General features: G+C 40.7%; 1 protein-coding gene across 2 annotated transcripts; it reads left to right on the forward strand.

Moving 5' to 3' along the window:
* The first annotated feature begins 5180 nt into the window (after positions 1-5180).
* Positions 5181-16846, forward strand: si:dkeyp-113d7.1 (uncharacterized protein LOC407709 homolog). Of its 2 annotated transcripts, XM_041778277.1 has the most exons (4): positions 5181-5309; positions 9443-10107; positions 12600-13742; positions 16666-16846. In XM_041778277.1, the coding sequence occupies exons 2-3, from the start codon at positions 9634-9636 to the stop codon at positions 13701-13703; spliced, it is 1578 nt and encodes a 525-aa protein (XP_041634211.1). In that variant the 5' UTR covers positions 5181-5309; positions 9443-9633; the 3' UTR covers positions 13704-13742; positions 16666-16846. The 2 variants fall into 2 exon arrangements, with proteins under 2 accessions (XP_041634211.1, XP_041634210.1); XM_041778276.1 differs by having other exon boundaries at positions 12600-16846.
* The last annotated feature ends 2344 nt before the right edge of the window (positions 16847-19190 follow it).

Raw genomic sequence — 19190 nt, forward strand, 5'->3', positions numbered from 1 at the left:
CCTTTATTTAAATGTTCTATTAGTGTCCTACTTCTGAATGATTCACGATACAGAGAAAGCTTTTATTCAGCTGCTGACTTTAAAGGCAGGTTTAGGCATTGGCAAGTATTTGATGATACCCAACCCCAACCAGTACCCAGAGGTGGAATAAGTACATAACTATTGAACTCAAGTCATTTTTGACCAAAGTGGCTATACTTTTACTTAAGCAGAAGTAAAGTAACTGGCCTAAAAATTTCCTAAAGTAAAAAGTATGTAAAATAAAGTTTACTTAAAGTACTGAGTTGAGGAGATGTATAGTAAAATAATATCTTTTCTTAGTGGTAATAACAAAATAAGAATATGGGTCTCCAACCATGTTGTTCATGGAAGGCCACACCTTTATAATAAAGTGAAATACAACAGCTGTTAAGGGATGTAATGTGGAATTATTCCCTCGCTATTAAGGCTGGGCAAGTAATCTAAATGTAGATTAAATCTCAACATCCTTCCTATTTAACCTGAAATGTGTCAAAATACCAGTTAATCATTTTTGCTATAGAGATGTTATTTTGTGTTTCTTCTGATTTAAAATTTTTGTTTGTTTAAAAATGCATAAGAAAAGAAACTTAAGAAATAATCACATTTTAAACCCCAATCCCACTACTGGCGAAAAAAACAAACAAACAAACAAAAAAAAAAAAAACGCACTTTGGTTATTTTTCTAAATTGTTCAGCCCTACTTGCTGGCAAACAACTGGCTGGATTCATGTCGTTGACAGAAAGCTTGAACCTCCTTGAATTTACTTTTAGTTGTTTTTACTCAGTTATTTGTCTTTTTTTTATAGTATAATAACTACCCCAAAATATACTTGAGTAAAAGTAAAACCACTGTACAAGTCCCCAAAACAACTACTCTTTTACAGTAATTTGTGTAAATGTAACGAAATTCCACCTCTGCTGGTGCCTCACAGTTTATCTTGTCAATAGTAGATTATGGAGCTACACAAATTTGCAAATGGGTAGACCGATTTGCAAATGTGTGCACAAATCCACAAATGTGTGTTTAGATCTAAAAAAGTATGCAAAGATTTGCAGACATGAAAAAAGATGTGCAAATATGTTCAAAGATCCACAAATGCTTGCATAAATCTGCAAACGTGTAAACCGATTTGTAATTGTGGACTAAAGTCTTTTGGTTCTTTTGGCGTACTCTTTTGCTTCAAGTTGTCAAAATACTCCATCCAAATTTGCAAATTTGCAAATGTTTGCGATTCTTTGCATGCATTTGCAGATGTGTACACATTTGTATGCAGCTTTGTTTGTGAACAAATCTGAGCAAAAGTTTTGCAACAGTAATAGCTCCATATCATTTATCACCATTTCCTTTGAAAGCATTTTTATGACTTGAGGCACTGATGGCTAATTCGCCCTCATTTGCTTGTATTTTTGAAGGCTTCACTACACATAGCACGCAGGGAGCATAACCACAGATTTTACAGAAAAGCCTGAGAGTCATGGAAAGAGCAGGTGAGTTCTGATCCTCACTGCAATGCTAATGCTGAGTGCGGACGCATGTACTTAGTGTAGTGAAGTTGGTATCCGATTGCCCACAAACAGATGTTAATGCAAGGTATAAACAACCTCTGAGATACAGATGTGGTTTAGGTTTTCTCCTAACGGCATCACTAGACCTGTTAACCAATCACAGCTCCTCCTGACCTTGTTTACAAAGCCATAAATGAGAGAAATGTGTCTGGATGGGATAAAAAAAAAGGGAAACGATGAAAGAGATTTGTTTATTTTGGAAACAGTATTTGAAATGGAAATGGGCTCATATTGGGGCCGTCTTTAATCTTTTTAAAAACACTTTTAAAGATGTTTGTGCAATAGTGACACTAAAATCACTATTACTTACCTTATACAAAATTAAATGTATATTTTTATTCAAAATTGTACTTCTCTCAATTTTGAACGGAATGCCTGCATTTAAACACTTTGACAAACTTTGTGAATTTATTATTTATAAGCAAAACCACCAGATGACTTTCTCTCCCATTTAGTTTTTAAAGGAGGGTGTGATAATAGCAGTCTATTACTCCAACACCCATACACACATGAACTCTAAGCTCTGAGACGCATGCAGACGACTTTCACGTGTACATATCTCAGAGCACATCTTGACTCCTGTGATTTGATTTGTTGGCAGTTTTCTGAAAAGCGGTTTTGTTGTTTCCGTATAGAGAGATGATGTTATTTCAGCTCAGCGGCATTGTTGAAGCTGCAGGCTGTGAAGAGAGAACAGTGTGAAAGAAGGGAATGAAACCATTTTCACTTGGGGGAGCCTACAGGGGCCAAGAAAATAAAATCCTTTGTAGAAATACAGCTGAAGTATAAAAACTTCACACGGGAGTTCCTCAGGGAACGATCTGAGGTCCTCTGATTGTTTTAATGCAAACATGGGAACGACAGGATGAAAGGGATGTTTTAACATTTTTTATTGTTTTCAGTTTTTACATTATGCAGACTGTATGTTCGTAAAAACACAGGGAAACAAGACTTTGATTTTTTTAACCTATAATCTCTGAACATACTCGTGTGTCAAAGAAAATTCATCTCAGTGTTTGGATTTGATGCAATACTTTTGAGAAAATGTGCCCTTTTTGTTAATCAGCAGTCTAATAAAACCAAATCTAAAAGAGATTCCTATTTAATAATTAACTTTAAAGCTGCTGGAGATGAGTGATGGAAAAAGTTTGGATGGTTCAGCCTTCAGACAGGTAATAGAAATTTCCACAGTCAGTAAATGAAAAGATGAGCTCAGAATTGATATGACCTTCGACCTTTCTGTGACCAATGTCAGTTTTGAGTGAACTCTTGCCGTTTTCCACCTGTAAGTGGTGAAATGTTCACTGTTTGGCTGTTACCGTGTTGTGCCCCATGTTGATCACAGCACCGTCTGAATGTCATGTACACCTCGTTACAGCTGTTTGCCATGATGATGTGATGATGAAGGCCATGGTGATGGTTATTTTTCGTTGTTGTTTTTTTAATTCTTACCTGTTTTAGTCGATAAGACCGGGTACTTTTTAGTGTTGAAATTCAAATAAAACCAATAAATGTTCACAACTACCAGCTGAGACTGAAGACTGTTTATTTAAACTGCATTCTCAGTTTGTGATATGGCCCGACAACAGGGGTCATCAAGTACATTTAGATAAGGGCCAGATTTTTTAGAGAGATATTTTTAGGGACTCTGGGGGCCGGGCTTTCAAATAAACAAAAATTAAATATTTTGGTCTGATTAATATATTGTTGTATTAGTATTTGTATTTTCTTTCAAAAAGTAGTTGGCATTATAGGTGAGATCTATCCCTATTATCTATACTGCAGGAGGACATAAGGAGACAGGCCGGCCCACAAAATTGGCTGGGCCCCTGAAAATTCCAGAGAATGATCCCTCCCCAGTTGTGATTTAGCACCAATATTTTCACATTTTTGACACTTTTTAAACACCTTTTCACTACTTAATTTTGGTCATTTCTGAACATTTTTTGCAACTTTTAAAACCAATTTTTGCCCATTTTTGCTCGTGTTTCACTCTTTAACCCCTGTTCACTACTTTGCCAGACTATTTTTGCTAACTTTTTCCACTTTTAAATCACTTTTCCTGCACCTTTTATCCCCCTAGTGCCACTCTTACCCATTTTTGCCACTTTTTACCCCTTTTCATTACTTTTTGTACAATTTTTGCAACTTTTCACCCATTTTTAAAACTTTTTGTCCCTTTTTTCCTCTTTTATCAATTTTTGCAACATTATAACCTCTTTTCGCCTCTTCTCCTGCCAATCTTTGTCCCTTTGTGCCACTCCACGACCCATTTTGACACTTGACTCCCATTTTTGCAACATTTCTACCGGTCTTAACTCATTTTCTGTCTTAATCTGTAAAAACAGGTTAACTGTTTAGTCATTCTAATGATATTTCAATATTGATCGTTTTTGGGATGATTAAACAGCTGCAGACATTTAAAGTCAAAATATACTCTTAAAACCAGAAAATCTTTGTTCTTTGGTCTGATGAGACCAAAATGGTGCTTTTTTGGCCATCAGACAAGAAGTCAAACAATGACATCACCACAAACACACCATCCCCACTGTGAAGCACGATGGTGGGAGCATCATGTTGTGGGGATGCCTCTCAGCAGCTGGCTCCAGGCTTGCAATTTAGAATGCAATTTTTAGGTTCCTTATCTTATGTATTTTCAACAAATACAAGCAATAAATCACACTATATTATAACCAACACCATACTGGATAGAATAAACTTGGACGGAATGATTTTTATAAACATCTAATGGAACTATTTCAGCTCATATTGCAAATATAATACCAGTTAATGTGAGGGGGTTGATAATTTTTGCGTCATTTTAATTTTGATTAAGAGAAACATACATAAACAAGAAAACTGGATTTTTTAATCTATTCTAAAATAGCCATCTGAATATGCATCAAATCTCTGCAAAGAAAAAATGTATTAAACTGGTATTTTGACACATCAGGATGAAGAGATACTGCAATTTATGTGTTCTGTAAATTGCAGCAGGCCATATTGTGATTTAATCTAATTTGGGATTATTTGCCCATCCCTAGTGTAACAATTTTAGAAAATCTGTGTCCTGGCAAAATTTGCACCCTTTCTCTCGGACCAGGTGGGTGTCATTTATATGACACCCTGACTGTCAACTTAATTCAGATGAATATATATTAAGACACCCCCCCCCCATCCCTGCTTTCACAGTAGTAGAGCTCTGCCCCTCCCACCAAATTAGCTCTCGCTTTAATTTAAGTGAGGAGCAGATAGAGCCATGGCAGCCATTGGCACCAAAAATGTAAAATGACATCAGTCATGTGAAACCTCTCTGGTTTTGAGGAGTCAAACCTGGAACAATGACTTTATTATTGACAATCTGACATTTCTACATAAATGCAGATGTTTTTGGGTCAGTATGCTTCATAGTCATTGTCTCAGTATCAGTTAATGTATCGTGATAATGATTTTACCCATTATTAAGCAGCCCTAGAATGAAAGCAGGGAGGAGGACGGACAGGGGAGAAAGGAAGGAGGAGGAGAGGAAGGTAAGAAGGAGGGAGGAGAGGAAGGTAAGGAGGAGGGAGGGAGCGGAATTAGTCAGTGATAGAGGGGAGGAGAGGAGGCGAGGCGGCGGGTTGTTCTGCCGAGGTGGACGTGGCGGGTCCGGCGGAGGGAGCTACAAGTGACGGCCAGCGGAGCCGAGCCATGAAGCGGACCACGAACCGGACCCCCCGCAGGTAACGTACCGCTGTCCCCGTCGTTATCACCCGCCTACCTGGGTGCTTTTTCACCGCCGCTCGGCTCGGTTTCCTGCTCTCTGTGAGCCGCTCGGCTCTGTCACAGACCCGAACCCGGAGTGTCGGCGCGGACTCGGCGCAGATTTGAACGTAGTGCTCTTCTTTTGTTGCGCCGCTCCCCGCTGCGCCGCTAAATGCAGAAAGAGCCGCAGACAGCGGGGCCGCTATCCTGCTCTGCCCCCCCTCTCTCTGCCTGCTCTACTCCCCGCTGCACTCTCACTTTCTCCCCCATGCTAGCACCAGCTAGCCCCGCTAGTTAGCTTAGCGGGCTGCCAACGACGTTAGTGTGATAAACAAGATGGCCACTGGCTAGCCGTGTTAGCAGGCTAAACATGGCATCCTGCCCTGTCTTTGTATGGCAGAACAGCGGTTTTAAACACATTTCTGCGCTCTGGCATGTTCACTTTTCTTTTTTAGCGATAGAAATGCTGAAACTTGGACTCCGTGCACATTAACAGGAGGTTGTGGTGTGAGTGTGGAGGTGACAGAAAAAAAACAGCGCCAGATTCCTGCAGTCAGTCTGCGTGGCGGCTTGAAAAGGTACCTGAGTGTTTGAAGACACGGCCAGGTAATCTCAGCCCTCCAACTTCATGTCACCGAGCTGAGGCCGAGGGCAACGTGCTCACAGGAGGCTGCAGCCCGGGGAGAAGACACCCGTCTCCAGCTAGATTTACACCAAAAAACTGCAGTTTTTTTTCTTTTTTTACTCTAACGGCTGCTGGAGCGGAGACCAAACTTTGCTCTGTGTGTGTGTGTGTGTGTGTGCGGGGCGGCCTGTGCAGAGCTGCAGCTGTAGTAATAGTAGTAGTAAACGTAATATTTACGTCTGTTTATGACACCAGAAAGTCTCCGGGCAGAAACAAAACTTCTCATAGAAAGCTAAACATTTTCAACATAACGGTCTATCTCCTCCCTCTGCTGGAGAAAACTTCTTTTTTTGCACATTCTTCTTTTTATGACATCTTTTAATTGAACTCCACCTGCAGATTAATTATCCTTTCTTATCTTCAGTCTTAATCTGCACCCAAGCCAGCAAATATCAGCTCATGAATAGGTCGAAAAAAGCTCCTTTTAATATGTTGGTAGCAAAAGGTGCTTATAAAACAAAAAATAAAAAGGTGCATCTTGCAAATTAGTCCTGGGCAATTAACCCAGTTTCAATTTCAGTTACAATTTTGGTCTCCCACTATCATGAAAACAAGATAATCATAAGTAACTAAACAATTACTGTCCCACTCATTTTATCCATGCATTTTGTCATGTGGTGAAGTTTCAGTGTTTGAGTGTTTAGAGTAGTGATGCACTGATTGTGAAATGCAGGGCTGATGCCTATACTAATGTTGTTACTTGTTGGTATTTTTGTGATTGTTAACTTCCTCATCAAGGCCAGGGATCAATGTTATACTTACTGATGAACAATAGTATATTTCTAGGTTTTAACACTTTAGAGGAGACAAATTCAACTGCAGGAATCCACAAAACAACTTTTTGTTCAAACTCATGTCAAAAAGAAAGATGCCTTTTGAATAGAAAAGCCTCTTTAGCCTGAAGTAAATCACTTCTAAATTTTTCAAATCAGTCTCAACGTAAACTACAGTCGTTTAAAGTGTAGGGTGCTAAGGAGGCACCCTATCAGAGGGCCCGATGTGCTACAACCTGAGGCAGGAGTGGACAGACAGGGCAGCCAAAGTCGAGCTTCATAGATGCCAACACACATGTGCCACTTGGGAGCCAAGGTCAAGTTTGTCGGCAATCTGTTGTCCAAGCCTTTTCCCCCTGGTAATTCACCTGAAGACCATCGGTGGTTTTCAGGCCTTCAGGACTCCACCCTAAGGGTGTGAATTTTTTTTCTTTTTCCCAACAGATTATTTTCCCATGGCCCTGTTAATGTGCAAAGACATCCAAAGCACAACTGGGGTTGTGTAAATCCCCCTTCTTGCTCAATGGTGCAAGCCTTCAGATGGGCTTACTTGCCATTACACGGCTTAAGTCAGCCTTAACTTTTGGCCCAAACATGCCTAAAAGCTTTGCATACTACTGTATGTTGTTATGAGCTATAATTTTAAACCCTATATCTCATGAAATGTCCGCAACATTATAAAAAACTTGGTATATTGCCCAGCCCTACCTCAAAGACTACTTTTTGGTTAGATCATGCATATTTTTCTTCACAAAGATAAACTTTCCTGTCTTTTTTTAGCTCAGTCTGTTTCTCTTCTTATCCAGGATTTGAGAAGCAGGTCTGTCTCAGCAGCGGTAGTGGACATGCCAATCAGTTGCTCACTAAGCAGTGCTAGTGCACTTTAACCTCCTCATCTATATAGTGATCATTATAGCAGGGTTAGGTAGCAATGCAGAAAAGTGGATCAGACCCTATTTGTTTGAATCTTTTGTGAACAACTTCTAATAGAGTAGTCTTTTTCATTTTAACACTTTGATAAGTGGCTGTCTTCTTGCATAAAAGATGTTTCAGGGCTCTTACTGAGGGGATCACGTCAGCAGCCGATGAATCTGATACACTGACTTCTCTTGTCTGGTTTTCAAACTAACTTTTGTGCAGTTTAAGTTGCAGGGAGATCGTACTCCATGCTAACCTGACACGCAGGATGGAAAAGCTTCGATATACAGTGTTTGGGAAAGGGCCTTTGAAAAAAACTCGGAGGGTGATTGGATGAACGTTCTGTCTGTCACATCTTTAGGGGCCAATCAGAGCCACAAAACATGTGACGTCGTCGCCCCTACTTAGGTGCACGTGCACAGCTACCGAGGAATAAACTCCATATAGAACTGCATAACACGAACCATGAAGACTGTAGACATGTCAGTACACAACTTTTGTTGTTTTTGAATAGAAAACAGCTCAGTGCTGTTCATCGTTCTTCTTTTAACGAAGAAATGTCAAGTTGTGATAAAACTGGCACTTTAGCAGCATCCACGCTAAAGTCTTCCACCATAACGGCATCGGCCTTTTTGCTGCTGCTTGCTTACGTCACGACTTCGCCGTGACCGGAAGTACTGTCGTTCGTCGCTGATTGGTCATGTAACTTTCTAACCTGGAGCTTTGCAAGATGGATTCGTCAGTGAGAAACACGGAAACGGGCGTATCCATCTGTTTTGCAAGGTTAACTCCATGCCATATGTTGCAAGTATTTGTTTTTGTCCCATGATGCTTTGCATCATATTATACATACTGTTTCACTAAGTCGAAATGTCCTGCTGCAGTCTTTCTGGCTTCACCCAAGGTTGCACCTGCACAGCCTGCAGGTGCAAGTAGGTAAGGGGAGGATGGTTAAAGTGTCCTATTATTTTGTCCAGTTGCAACCACATCTGAGATGCTGTGCTTGCTGCAAACCCAAATCGCTGTCTGTTATCGCTTTTGTTCTATTTTGGCAATATCGCTCACAAAAGCATGCACTTAAGATCCTACTATTTCTTTTTTCTTACGTTTGACATACACCAGCGACTGCCACTGGTGCGGGTCACATTATTTGGGCCTATGACAGGGCAACCGTGGGCCCTGTTCAACGATAGACCAATGCATTGGTGCATCATTGGTAAAAAGGTATATTGAAAAGAAGAACTGCTCTTGTGCATTGGTTCCCAACCTGGGGTCTGGGACCCTGTGGGGGGAGCCACCAAAGATCCTGAGATTTTGTTCTGAGGTTGTCAAAGTTAGCGTGGCATATACTGTATTAACTCAGATCATGGCAAGACTTTATTCAATAGTTTATAGGGATGATAAACATGGGTAGACAGATTTTCATAGTGTTTTGTCTTTTCCTAGATACAAGTAGGGGGGCTGCAGGGAAAAAAGGTTGGGAACCACAGCTCTAGATCATTTGTCCCTGCTGAGATGAACCTTTTTTTGCCAAAGAGAAAGACAGCTGTAACACCGCTCTCTTTAAAACTGCCAAACTTTGTTAAAACTTTGGTCCTAAAAGACTAAAGTTGATGCTGTGATTCAACAGCCTTGACTGCCTCAGTTCTGTGTATTTGTTTTATTGTTGTATTCCTGGATGTCAAACAACCTTTAAAACACTAAAGTCTTCCCAATGTGTCCACTCTTCTCTCAGGTTGAGGTGCTGACATCAGCAGGACTGTTGTTGGATTCCCAGAAGAGACACTCAGGGACACGCCCCCTACCTCTAAGCCCCTACCCTCTCAGGACGGGTAGTCTTATTCAAAGGTGGGACAGGCTCGGGAAAGAAGAGGAAGAAAGTGTTGACCCAGAGAGAGGTGAGGAGGGTTAGCTCCGCCCCCCACCATGACAGACTTAGAGAGTGAGTGTTTGAGCCTCGGCCTGCCCCCCGAGTGCGGCTCCCCTCCCCCACCCCTGGACGCCTCCTTGCAGGTGGACTGTGGCCCAGGGCCCGCCTCCACTACCCCGACGCCCACCCTGGCTCTTTTGTCGTCAGACTGCCCCACCCCCACGCTGAGCTCACTGGCGGCGGAGATTGCCGAGCCACTGGTGATGCTGCCGTGCGTCAAGAGTGAGCCAGAGGACGGCGACCTGGAGCCCATCCGGACTGTGGACCTGTCTGAGATCCAACCGCTGTCCACAGCTGAGCTGGGCCAGGACCAGATCAAGATGGAGATCAGTGGGCTTGATTATATCAAGTCTGAGCATCACGGTCACCACGGCGACCACCACCTGGGCCATTTCCACCACAGTGATGTCACAGAGCTGGACTACAAGTCGCATTACGAGCCGAGCTCTGTATTCGACTACATCTCACAGGTAAACCACTGCACTGCACTTGGTCAGAATCAATGTTACTGAAGGGTTTAACTAATCATTGATCATTTTATTCATTCAGACAGCTCATGCCAGTGAAAAATCAGATGTATAGGTTTGAAGTCATCCACTGCTACAAGCTCAGTTTAATAACGTATTCAATACTGCTGTAATGCTCTACTACCTTGATGTAAACAAGCACAGTGGACAGATGTATCCCATTGCTCTCAGTATTTTGGTATTACTTTTACCAACATCGATTTTGGCTCTGATTTTCACAAACTAGACAGATCTTCATTCTAAACCACAAGTATTCTTATCACAGTAACTGAGGATACACCTGGATTATATCACAGTGAGATGTTTGATTTCTCCATTCATAAATCTGAACTGAATGGGTGCTGGGTAGGGTTAAACCCTGATGGAGGATCTGCTCCTGCTGAGAACTTAAGGTCATTAACTGACACTTCTAATCCTTTTAAAGAGAGAGCTTCTTACAGCTCTGTGTCACACTAAACCAATACAGATGAAGACTTAATCTCATGAGGATCAGACCTTTACTTTGGAGTTTGAAAAATTTCTAAAGTTACATTTCTGAAGATGGTGAGTGCTAAAATGCAAGCAGGACAGAGAGAAGATGTCGGAAAGCTATTCATTAATATTTTTTAAAAAGCATGTTTTCAAGGGATAGTTTCTTATATTTTCTTTAACAACAGTATCAAAAATACATGATACTTGAGAGAGTGTCAGCGACAAAATCAGCTGATTACATTGATTTCTGTTGTAGTATCCTGACTGCCTGTGAGCAACGCAGCGAGATTCTGAGAGCTGGTTTTCTCTGCCCTGTTCCTATCAGAGGTGAAAAAAGTACACTGCTATTGTGCTCAAGTTAAAGTGCACATACTTTGGTTAAGATTTACTTAAGTTGAAGTACTGGGCAATGTATGTACTCAAGTAAAAATATTAAATTTAATGTTTACTTTGAGTAATAAGTACTAGGTAGATACTGAGGAGCTGTACAGTAAAATATGATATTTCTTCATTGGAAGGACAGCAAGAGAATAGATCTCCAACCAGGTTATTTGAATAAAGTCACACGGTTATAATAAAGTACACAGCAAAATTTACAGTATTGATTAAACTTATTTATGGAGTTAAATTTAAAGGGGACATATTTCACTTTTTTTTAAGACAAGCTTATTTTGGTCTCAGAGGTCCCCACACATGCCTGTGAAGTTGGTTGCTGAAAAAAACACTTCAGTATTGGATTTTTATATGTCTGAAACTCCTCTGTTTCAGCCCTGCTCAGAACGAGCTGTTTCTGTGTCTGTGGCTTTAAATGTTAATGAGCTGTACATATGTTTAAAACACAACAATTTTGCTTAATGAAATCATATCATCTTGCCATACAAAACCAAAAGAAAAAAAGACTCCAGCAATGTTTGAGAAGGGGCAGAAGGAAGCTTGAACGCTTATCTGGTTCTGCCTCTACCTTCCATATTACTTGATTTTGAGAGATTTTTGATATAACATCCATCTGTGATTTTAAATGCTGGGAAAAAGAAGTCTTTTTTTGTCTAAGTGAGATAATATAACTTTGTGTCTGTTATTCAAGAGACCTTTTTATTGAGGATTTTTTCACAAATGGGTTGTTTATTTTTATATAATTTTATTTTATCATATATATTGACATGGTGCAGCTGGCTTTAGTGTTAGTGCCTGTTTGATAGTAGGCATTTAGCCATGTGGATTTGACTTAGAATTGACTTTGTTTTTGTTATTTCTTTAAAAAACCAAAATCAAGATTTACACTGGTATCCACATTCAGCCAAAAAGTAGTAAAACTGTGATTTTTGGTTGGTACAAGAGTCATCACAATTCTCTAGACTGATATGGAGATCATGATCATTAAACACAATAACACATTGATTTTAAAACATCTGTATTACATGCATTTATAAAACCTAAATACCACTTTGAAAAAGAAGCGACATCCCTATATTTTGGTCCATATCACCAAGCCCTTGTGTGCAGGAGTTTCTCTGCAATTTTTGGTGATTTAAAAAAAAAAAAACAAAAGGAGTGGCCTAGTACCTGGTACCCAGGACTTCTATTTTTGGCATTGCAGAATTTATTTACTTAGTTTTGTTTAACCTCTATTTTACCACCATTTAGATACAAAAATCTCTTTCACAAGGGGGTCTCAACCAGGACAGTGGTCACACATATGACAAACATAAGACCGTGACAAATTAAGGTTGCATAGATGAGCAAATCAGCAACTTTAAGATGTAAAACGTGCATACTCTTGTATGCGCATTGCATTGTTGTGCTTTGGTCTTTACTACTATCATGACTATTATTTAGGTGTAAAATCTCATGAAAGCCCTGAATCAGACAGTGATAAGACAAAGGGCTCATGGGTATACAAGACAGCAGTGACAATCACATTTGAAATAAATGACCTTTACCATTTTTTTGTGTTTGTGTTTCAGGTGACAGACACGCTGGAATACATCAAGTCTGACCACCATGTGGACCTGCACTGTTACTACACCACCGAGCTGAGCTCCCTGAAGTGTGAGTACCCAGAGTCCAACGCCTTCTCAGGTCATCACAACGGTCTAGAGTCCATCCACATGGCCGAGCTTCGCACCGAGCTCAACAAGCTGCGTCCTGACGCAGTGCTCCTGGACGGCATGGGCAAACTGGACTCTGAGTTTGGAGGGGGGGCGCTGTACGAGCTGCAGCCTGCCCAGGATGGGAAGACTACAGCTGAGGGGACAGCTGTAAATGGGCAGACGGGAGCTCCTGTCCCTGTGACCAAAACCCAAAACCCCACTGTGAGGAAACCCCGGAACATGCAGGGTGAGAAGCCGTTCTCCTGCACACAGTGCGGCAAGAACTTCAGCACACTGGGGAACCTGAAGACACACCAACGAATCCACACGGGGGAGCGACCCTACACCTGCTCACAGTGTGGTAAGAGCTTTGGCCAGGCCGGAAACCTCAAACGCCACCAGTTGATCCACACGGGCCAGAAGCCATACGTGTGCGCTCACTGTCCCAAAGGCTTCACAAAGGCAGACGACCTGCGCTCTCACCAGCGGCTGCACACTGGCGAGCGGCCGTTCATCTGCGTCACCTGCGGGAAAAGCTTCGGCCAATCCAAAGAGCTGAAGGCTCACCAGCTCAGTCACACGGGCGAGCGGCCTTTCTGCTGCCAGCACTGTGGCAAGAGCTTCAGCAAGGAGACCAGCTACCGGAACCATGTGCAGATCCACACAGGTGAGAAGCCTTTCACCTGCTCGCAGTGCGGAAAGACATTCAGCAACTCAGGCGTCTTAAAGACCCACGAGAAGATCCACTCAGGCGAGCGGCCATTCGGCTGCACGCAGTGCGGGAAGAGCTTCGGCCGCCTCGGACACCTGAAGGCTCACCAGCAGATCCACACAGGGGAGCGGCCGTACGCCTGCCCCCAGTGTGGGAAGACTTTCAGCCAGTCAGGTCACCTCAAAGCTCACGAGCAGATCCACAAACGAGAGCGCGTGGACACTGCGAGTAGCAGCAACAGCAGCATGGGCAGCGACAGCAGCTAAAAGAGACTCTAACACCCTTTAACCTCGCGCAAAAACAAAGTATTATTCCTCTTTTTTATAAAAACATATATTACCTTTCCTTATCAACCTTTTCTTACATTTTCATACCTTTTGTGCTCTTTTTATCTGTGGGCAGGGCGACTCTGACTCATTTGCTCTTATGCAAGTGTCTCTGTGTGTATGTCTGTGTGCGTGTTGTGTTTGTGTGTCTGTGCGTGTGTAGATACTCTGTAAACTGGTCTGAGTGTAGAGTCCAAGTCCCAGGACTTACTTTGGAGTACTTACTGACACACAAGCACAAATTCTGCAGTACCCCAGTCTCTGTACTGCAAACATTTTTTACTAAAACAGACCAGCAGCGCCGGACTGACCAGGACCCCGTTCACTGAAAAAAAAAAAAACAAACAGAAAGAAAGAAAATTGCATTTTTTTATAGTGTTTCAAAGAGCAAAGTACTTCATAGGGAGTACTTGTTCATGTCTGTGGTGATGAAGACACTTCAGAGGTTTTCTATGTAAGCTTTATCAATAGTAAAGCATAAACGACACAACAGGAATGTTCTATGGTGAACTCAGCATTCAGCTCATCATTTCAGGTGTTTGTTTCTTACTTGGATTAAATCCAGAGCAGATTTACCACATTACATATGATTTCAATCCTTATTTTACCTCTCAGCTTAATTTGTATCAGGGTTGGGCCTCCTGCAGTCCAACTAAACTAGGAGTTAGTTTTTGAAAAAACTTTGTGTAAACACTTGTGCTTAAACTTAGAGCTAAATGGCTATTATAATTTAGTTTCACGGTTATTACTTGATATAAAAGGAAACTGAAAGTAAATTTAAAATCCTTGACAATTTCTTTTTGCTATTAAAACTCCATTATTCCTGTTACAAAAGGGTTCAGGGAGAGGTGCAACACCTGGACAGCTAAACTTTATCATTCTGTAGTCCTTCATTTTGGTTAGAAAAAAATCATCTAAAATCATACTGTTCTGCCATTTGTTCAGACTTTCTGGACACCCAAACAGGTGCTTTTAATTTCTCTAAATTCTAAGCACCAATAGATATGAAAACAGGTCAAGAGGTCCTCCTACCAAAACAGGGTTTTGGTAACTTACAGGGTACTGGATTTGTCAAACAATCTCCTCCACAGCCACAACATCCTGAAAGAAGGTCCAACCATGGTCTCAATCACGAACACCAATGTGGGTGTCCAGGGCCTTTAAAATTATATTTGGTTCACTGTTTGTTTAAGGGTGGTTTCACATTTGGGACTTGGGTTTGGATCCAAGTACATGTGACTCTGAAGTCCAGCGTGAACACAAGCGTACCAGACTTGGCTACCATGATTTTAATGTAATAGAGCACAGTCAGTGGGAGCTGTAGCCTAGTAGAGGAGTGGAACTGTGCTGAGGTAGAGTTTAAAACAGAGGCCAGACTACACCATTTTTTTTGTCTGTTACAATGGGCACTGTGTCCAATGGCGAATATTTAGGCATATTTATGGCGATCAGAGCCATAATTGTCTGCTGTGACTTGACTTGCAGATGCTAGGTATGCGATCAACCAAGACCAAGACCAATGTGATGACGTTTGAAGGAGGAGTGGCTATGCTGGACCAAACTTGGAAGAAGGGCTGTAAACAAAGTTACTGTGTTTACTGCACCATACTGTAATTGTGTCAATCCAAACATGATAAATGATAAGCTAGCTTGATGCCAGTGTGTACGCCGGTTACCATCTGGTTTGCTGAGGTGTGGCTGCTGCTCCTCGCCAACATTTCTCTTTCCAGTCCGTTGTGGATGCCCGTTAGTGATATGTCATAAATGCAGGAATGGTGTTGTCAGAGCTGTTCAGACTTAAAGGCTCATTTATGCTCTACATTTAAGTCAGATATGGATGTATCTTTGCATTCATTTTGTCTATTTTTTGTTGATTCTCTCTAAACTTACGGATATAGACCAAATGTTACAATGCCACTGCCAATTGTGACTGATTGTCATCCAATATGACACATGGCATGGGACAGATTTTCAGGACCAAAAAAACTGTCAGATGGGGCTCTAATTGGGCTGAAAAGGTGTAGTCTGACCTCTATTTTAAAGGCAATTCTTAACATCTCCTGTCTCTTCAAAATCAGCCATAGCCGAGACATTTCAACCTCTTAATTACACGGTAGATGTGGAAGTAGGAAGAGGGTCATTGTTGGTGACTCAAGAATAGTAAAAGCCTCCATTCTGGCAGGATGGACTCGGAGGCTTTAAATATGTTTACATGCTTGGTTGCCATGCAAGCGTGCTCAGGCACAGAGCAGTCAGGAAGGCAGGAGTAATAGTTCTCTGGCATGGTACAAAGCAATCGGCCTAATGTGAAATACCCTAAAATGATATCTAATTTCCTGTCAGTCTCATTTATCCAGTCCAATGAGAGTTTATTTAGTATTAGCCAAGCAATAAAGCACTGATTTTTATTCTTCATAGATTTGTTGGCATCAACCGTCAAACCACAGTTAAAAACAGTAGATATAAATGAAGATAATCAGTCTATGTTGCAGATAAAACAGTGCTTTTTTGTTCCTGTTGATCTTTTTTGAAGACTGCCTGAATTGAACAATGATTTCAAAAGTCTTAGTTTCAGTCTGAACTGACTTCATGAGTTCAAAACTCATCTTTGCCTTTCCATGTTTTTGGTGAACAGGGTCCTGGTTTCAGATTCCTCAGCTAAAGTACTCAAAGTACTTTACAACCTTTGCCAAGCATACTTGAGTACTTATTTTGGAGTACTTGCTGCCAGTTTAATAGTATTTCCTTACAGGTTTTGGTACTCACAGGTGTACACTCTGTTACTGTACTGTTAAAAAATCTGATGATATAATTTTGATATTTTATATCGACCAGTATTGATTGATCGATCTTTTTGTTGTTGATGATAATCTGCTGATGACATTCCTTCGAATCATTCCAGTCACACGATGAACTTCAACAGGACCAAACGCGTCAGCCTCCATCCTTCAGATCGCTCACTGTGTACAAATCTTCTATTGATAACTTCATTCCTAAAAAAAATTACTAAAATGAAAAAAAAAGCAAAAAAGAGCAAAATGATGCAGCATCTTGTACTGGAAACTACAAAATTATTAAAGAAACTAATTGCACCTTTTGGTTTCTGTCTTTCATTGTTTTCCATTTCAAGTTTACTGTGTGACTCTCAGATACTCTCTTTGGACACACCTTCCCCCTAATATATTTACTATAATGGATATATTATTATAGCATGTGATATGTTATTACTGTGTTTGTGGAAAAAGTCCAATTGTCAAAGGTTTCCTGAGCCGTCATTCTCCTGTAGACAATCATAGACATACTCTGGAGAAATCTCAAGAGGAAGATAAGAGACACCAGACTCAACAATACAGATGACCTGAAGGCTGCTATGGGAGCAATATGGGTTTCATAACAGCCCGGCAGTACCACAGACTGATTTCATGCCATGTTGCATAGATGCTGTAATTTGAAAAAATTATATATCCTTTTTGGACCGATGTTTTGTGATATTCTAATATTTTTAGTTGGGGGATTTTTTTATTTTCATGAGGTGTAAGCTGTAATTAAGATACGAACAAAACAGTCTTGAAATAGTTAACTTTGTAGTTATGAATTTAGGTATATGGAAGTTTCACTTCTTAAATCTCAGGAAAAATTAACTTAATATTCTTTTTTTTAGATGCGTCTGTATGAGGAAATTGATTGCTCTGTGATCTGTTGGTAATGCCCCTGGGTTCCCATGGGGGAGACCTGTCGCCTGGGTCCTTCGACATTCTTCTCTCCCTACTAGTTCCCATATTCAAGGTAAAATACCCTATTTAAAGCAATGTAAAGTTGTGGAAACAAGTTAGCAACAATAATTTTATGTCACAGTGTTGTTATATGGAAAATGCTGTAGTGTGAACTGATTTAGCGTTGAAGAGTGTTTGGCTAATTTAGACAATTTTTTTGCATTATCTCACAGTTTTGTACTTTAAATATGTGAAAGACATATTTATTTTTCCCCTAGACGGTTCATATAGCAGCAAAACTAATTACTTTGTAGGATAAAATGCAATTAATAATTCATGTGTTACCTAAATATTCTCCATGATTAGGGCATTCAGAGTTAGATGTCCTAAATTTCTTGGGAGACCCATCTCTGGTTTTATCTGACTCACTGTGATTTGATAAACACTATACTGTTGTAAAACACAAGTCCAGTTCTCTGTAACCCACCCTTATTTTGACAGGTCTCAACTGTCAAAAAGTGTTACTCTGCTTTTTAATAGTTACTTCTTATCAAAAAAATCCCCTGGTTTGGTCCACAGACTTAGTGCTTTTGTTTTAATATGACCCAAGGGTTAACACAGCCTTATGCTGTCATTAGCGTCTACATCTTTGCTGTTTAAACACTGTGGCTGTTGAGCATCATCAGGACCAATGCAGGAAAATCCTACCTTTAATAGTCGACTTAAATATATAGTCTCCACATTAACTGCAAATCTGTCCAATTTTGCCCTCGGCACAGCAAAGAAAATCACCTTCTGGTTTTCTTTTTGACCTACACTGTTTGACATTTAAAAAAAAATTTCACTCAGCCCTGGTCTGGTACACTAAGAAATCTCATGCCTTTCATTTTTGACAGTCTTAATTTTTCTCAGCTCAGGTCACAAAAAGGTCTCAAAAATTCTTAAACTGGATTTTTAGAAGCATGTAAATAGATACACTGCTCACAACTAATGTCCTCTTCATGTTTCTACCGTCTAAAGCTTAGTGTATATTCTTGAAGGATTTTTTTCAGCCTTTTTCTTAAGAAACACTCAGACTCTGTGGTTTGACTTTATGGGTTTTATTCCTTGCAATTTCAGACAGAAGGTTTCTTTTTTTAAACTTCTTCGCCCAGACTAACAAGGAATCTTTCATTCTCCCTCATAAATTGACAATCGATGGCCTGATTGTGCTTTGAGATAAACAGAAAGTGAAGAAACTGAACTGCATCCTGGTTAAGCATGCAGAAAGGTTACTGGTTGAGGTTTGATTTCGGGCCAGACAGACATGTGATTGGGTTTAGGCAGTCCCCTCAACGACCTCTGTGACCTCTGTGATGACTGTGGTCACGGTGGAGGTGGTGGTGGTGGACGCAGAATCGACAGTCATGGCAGAGGAGCCCGAGGAAGAGGACAGGGAAGAAGAGGACTTAAAGGACATGGAAGAGGAGGCAGCTGCAGATCTGAGAGAGAAAAAGAGATTATACATAATTTAGGGACATCATTTTGAATTGCTTTAATCTTTCAAGGTCAGGTTAGTGAATACATTTATAGGTTATAATAATTTATACGGTATAACCTGGTCAAACTTAGGCCATCCATTACAGCCTGTTTAACTGCTGCAGGCTGAAGAAATCTACTAGACCCCTGTATATGAATGAAAGCAGTCATGAATACAGAAATCAGCCATCTCTCC

This window comes from Cheilinus undulatus, linkage group 21 (genome assembly GCF_018320785.1).
Source record: "Cheilinus undulatus linkage group 21, ASM1832078v1, whole genome shotgun sequence".
Classification (NCBI taxonomy): Eukaryota; Metazoa; Chordata; class Actinopteri; order Labriformes; family Labridae; genus Cheilinus; species Cheilinus undulatus.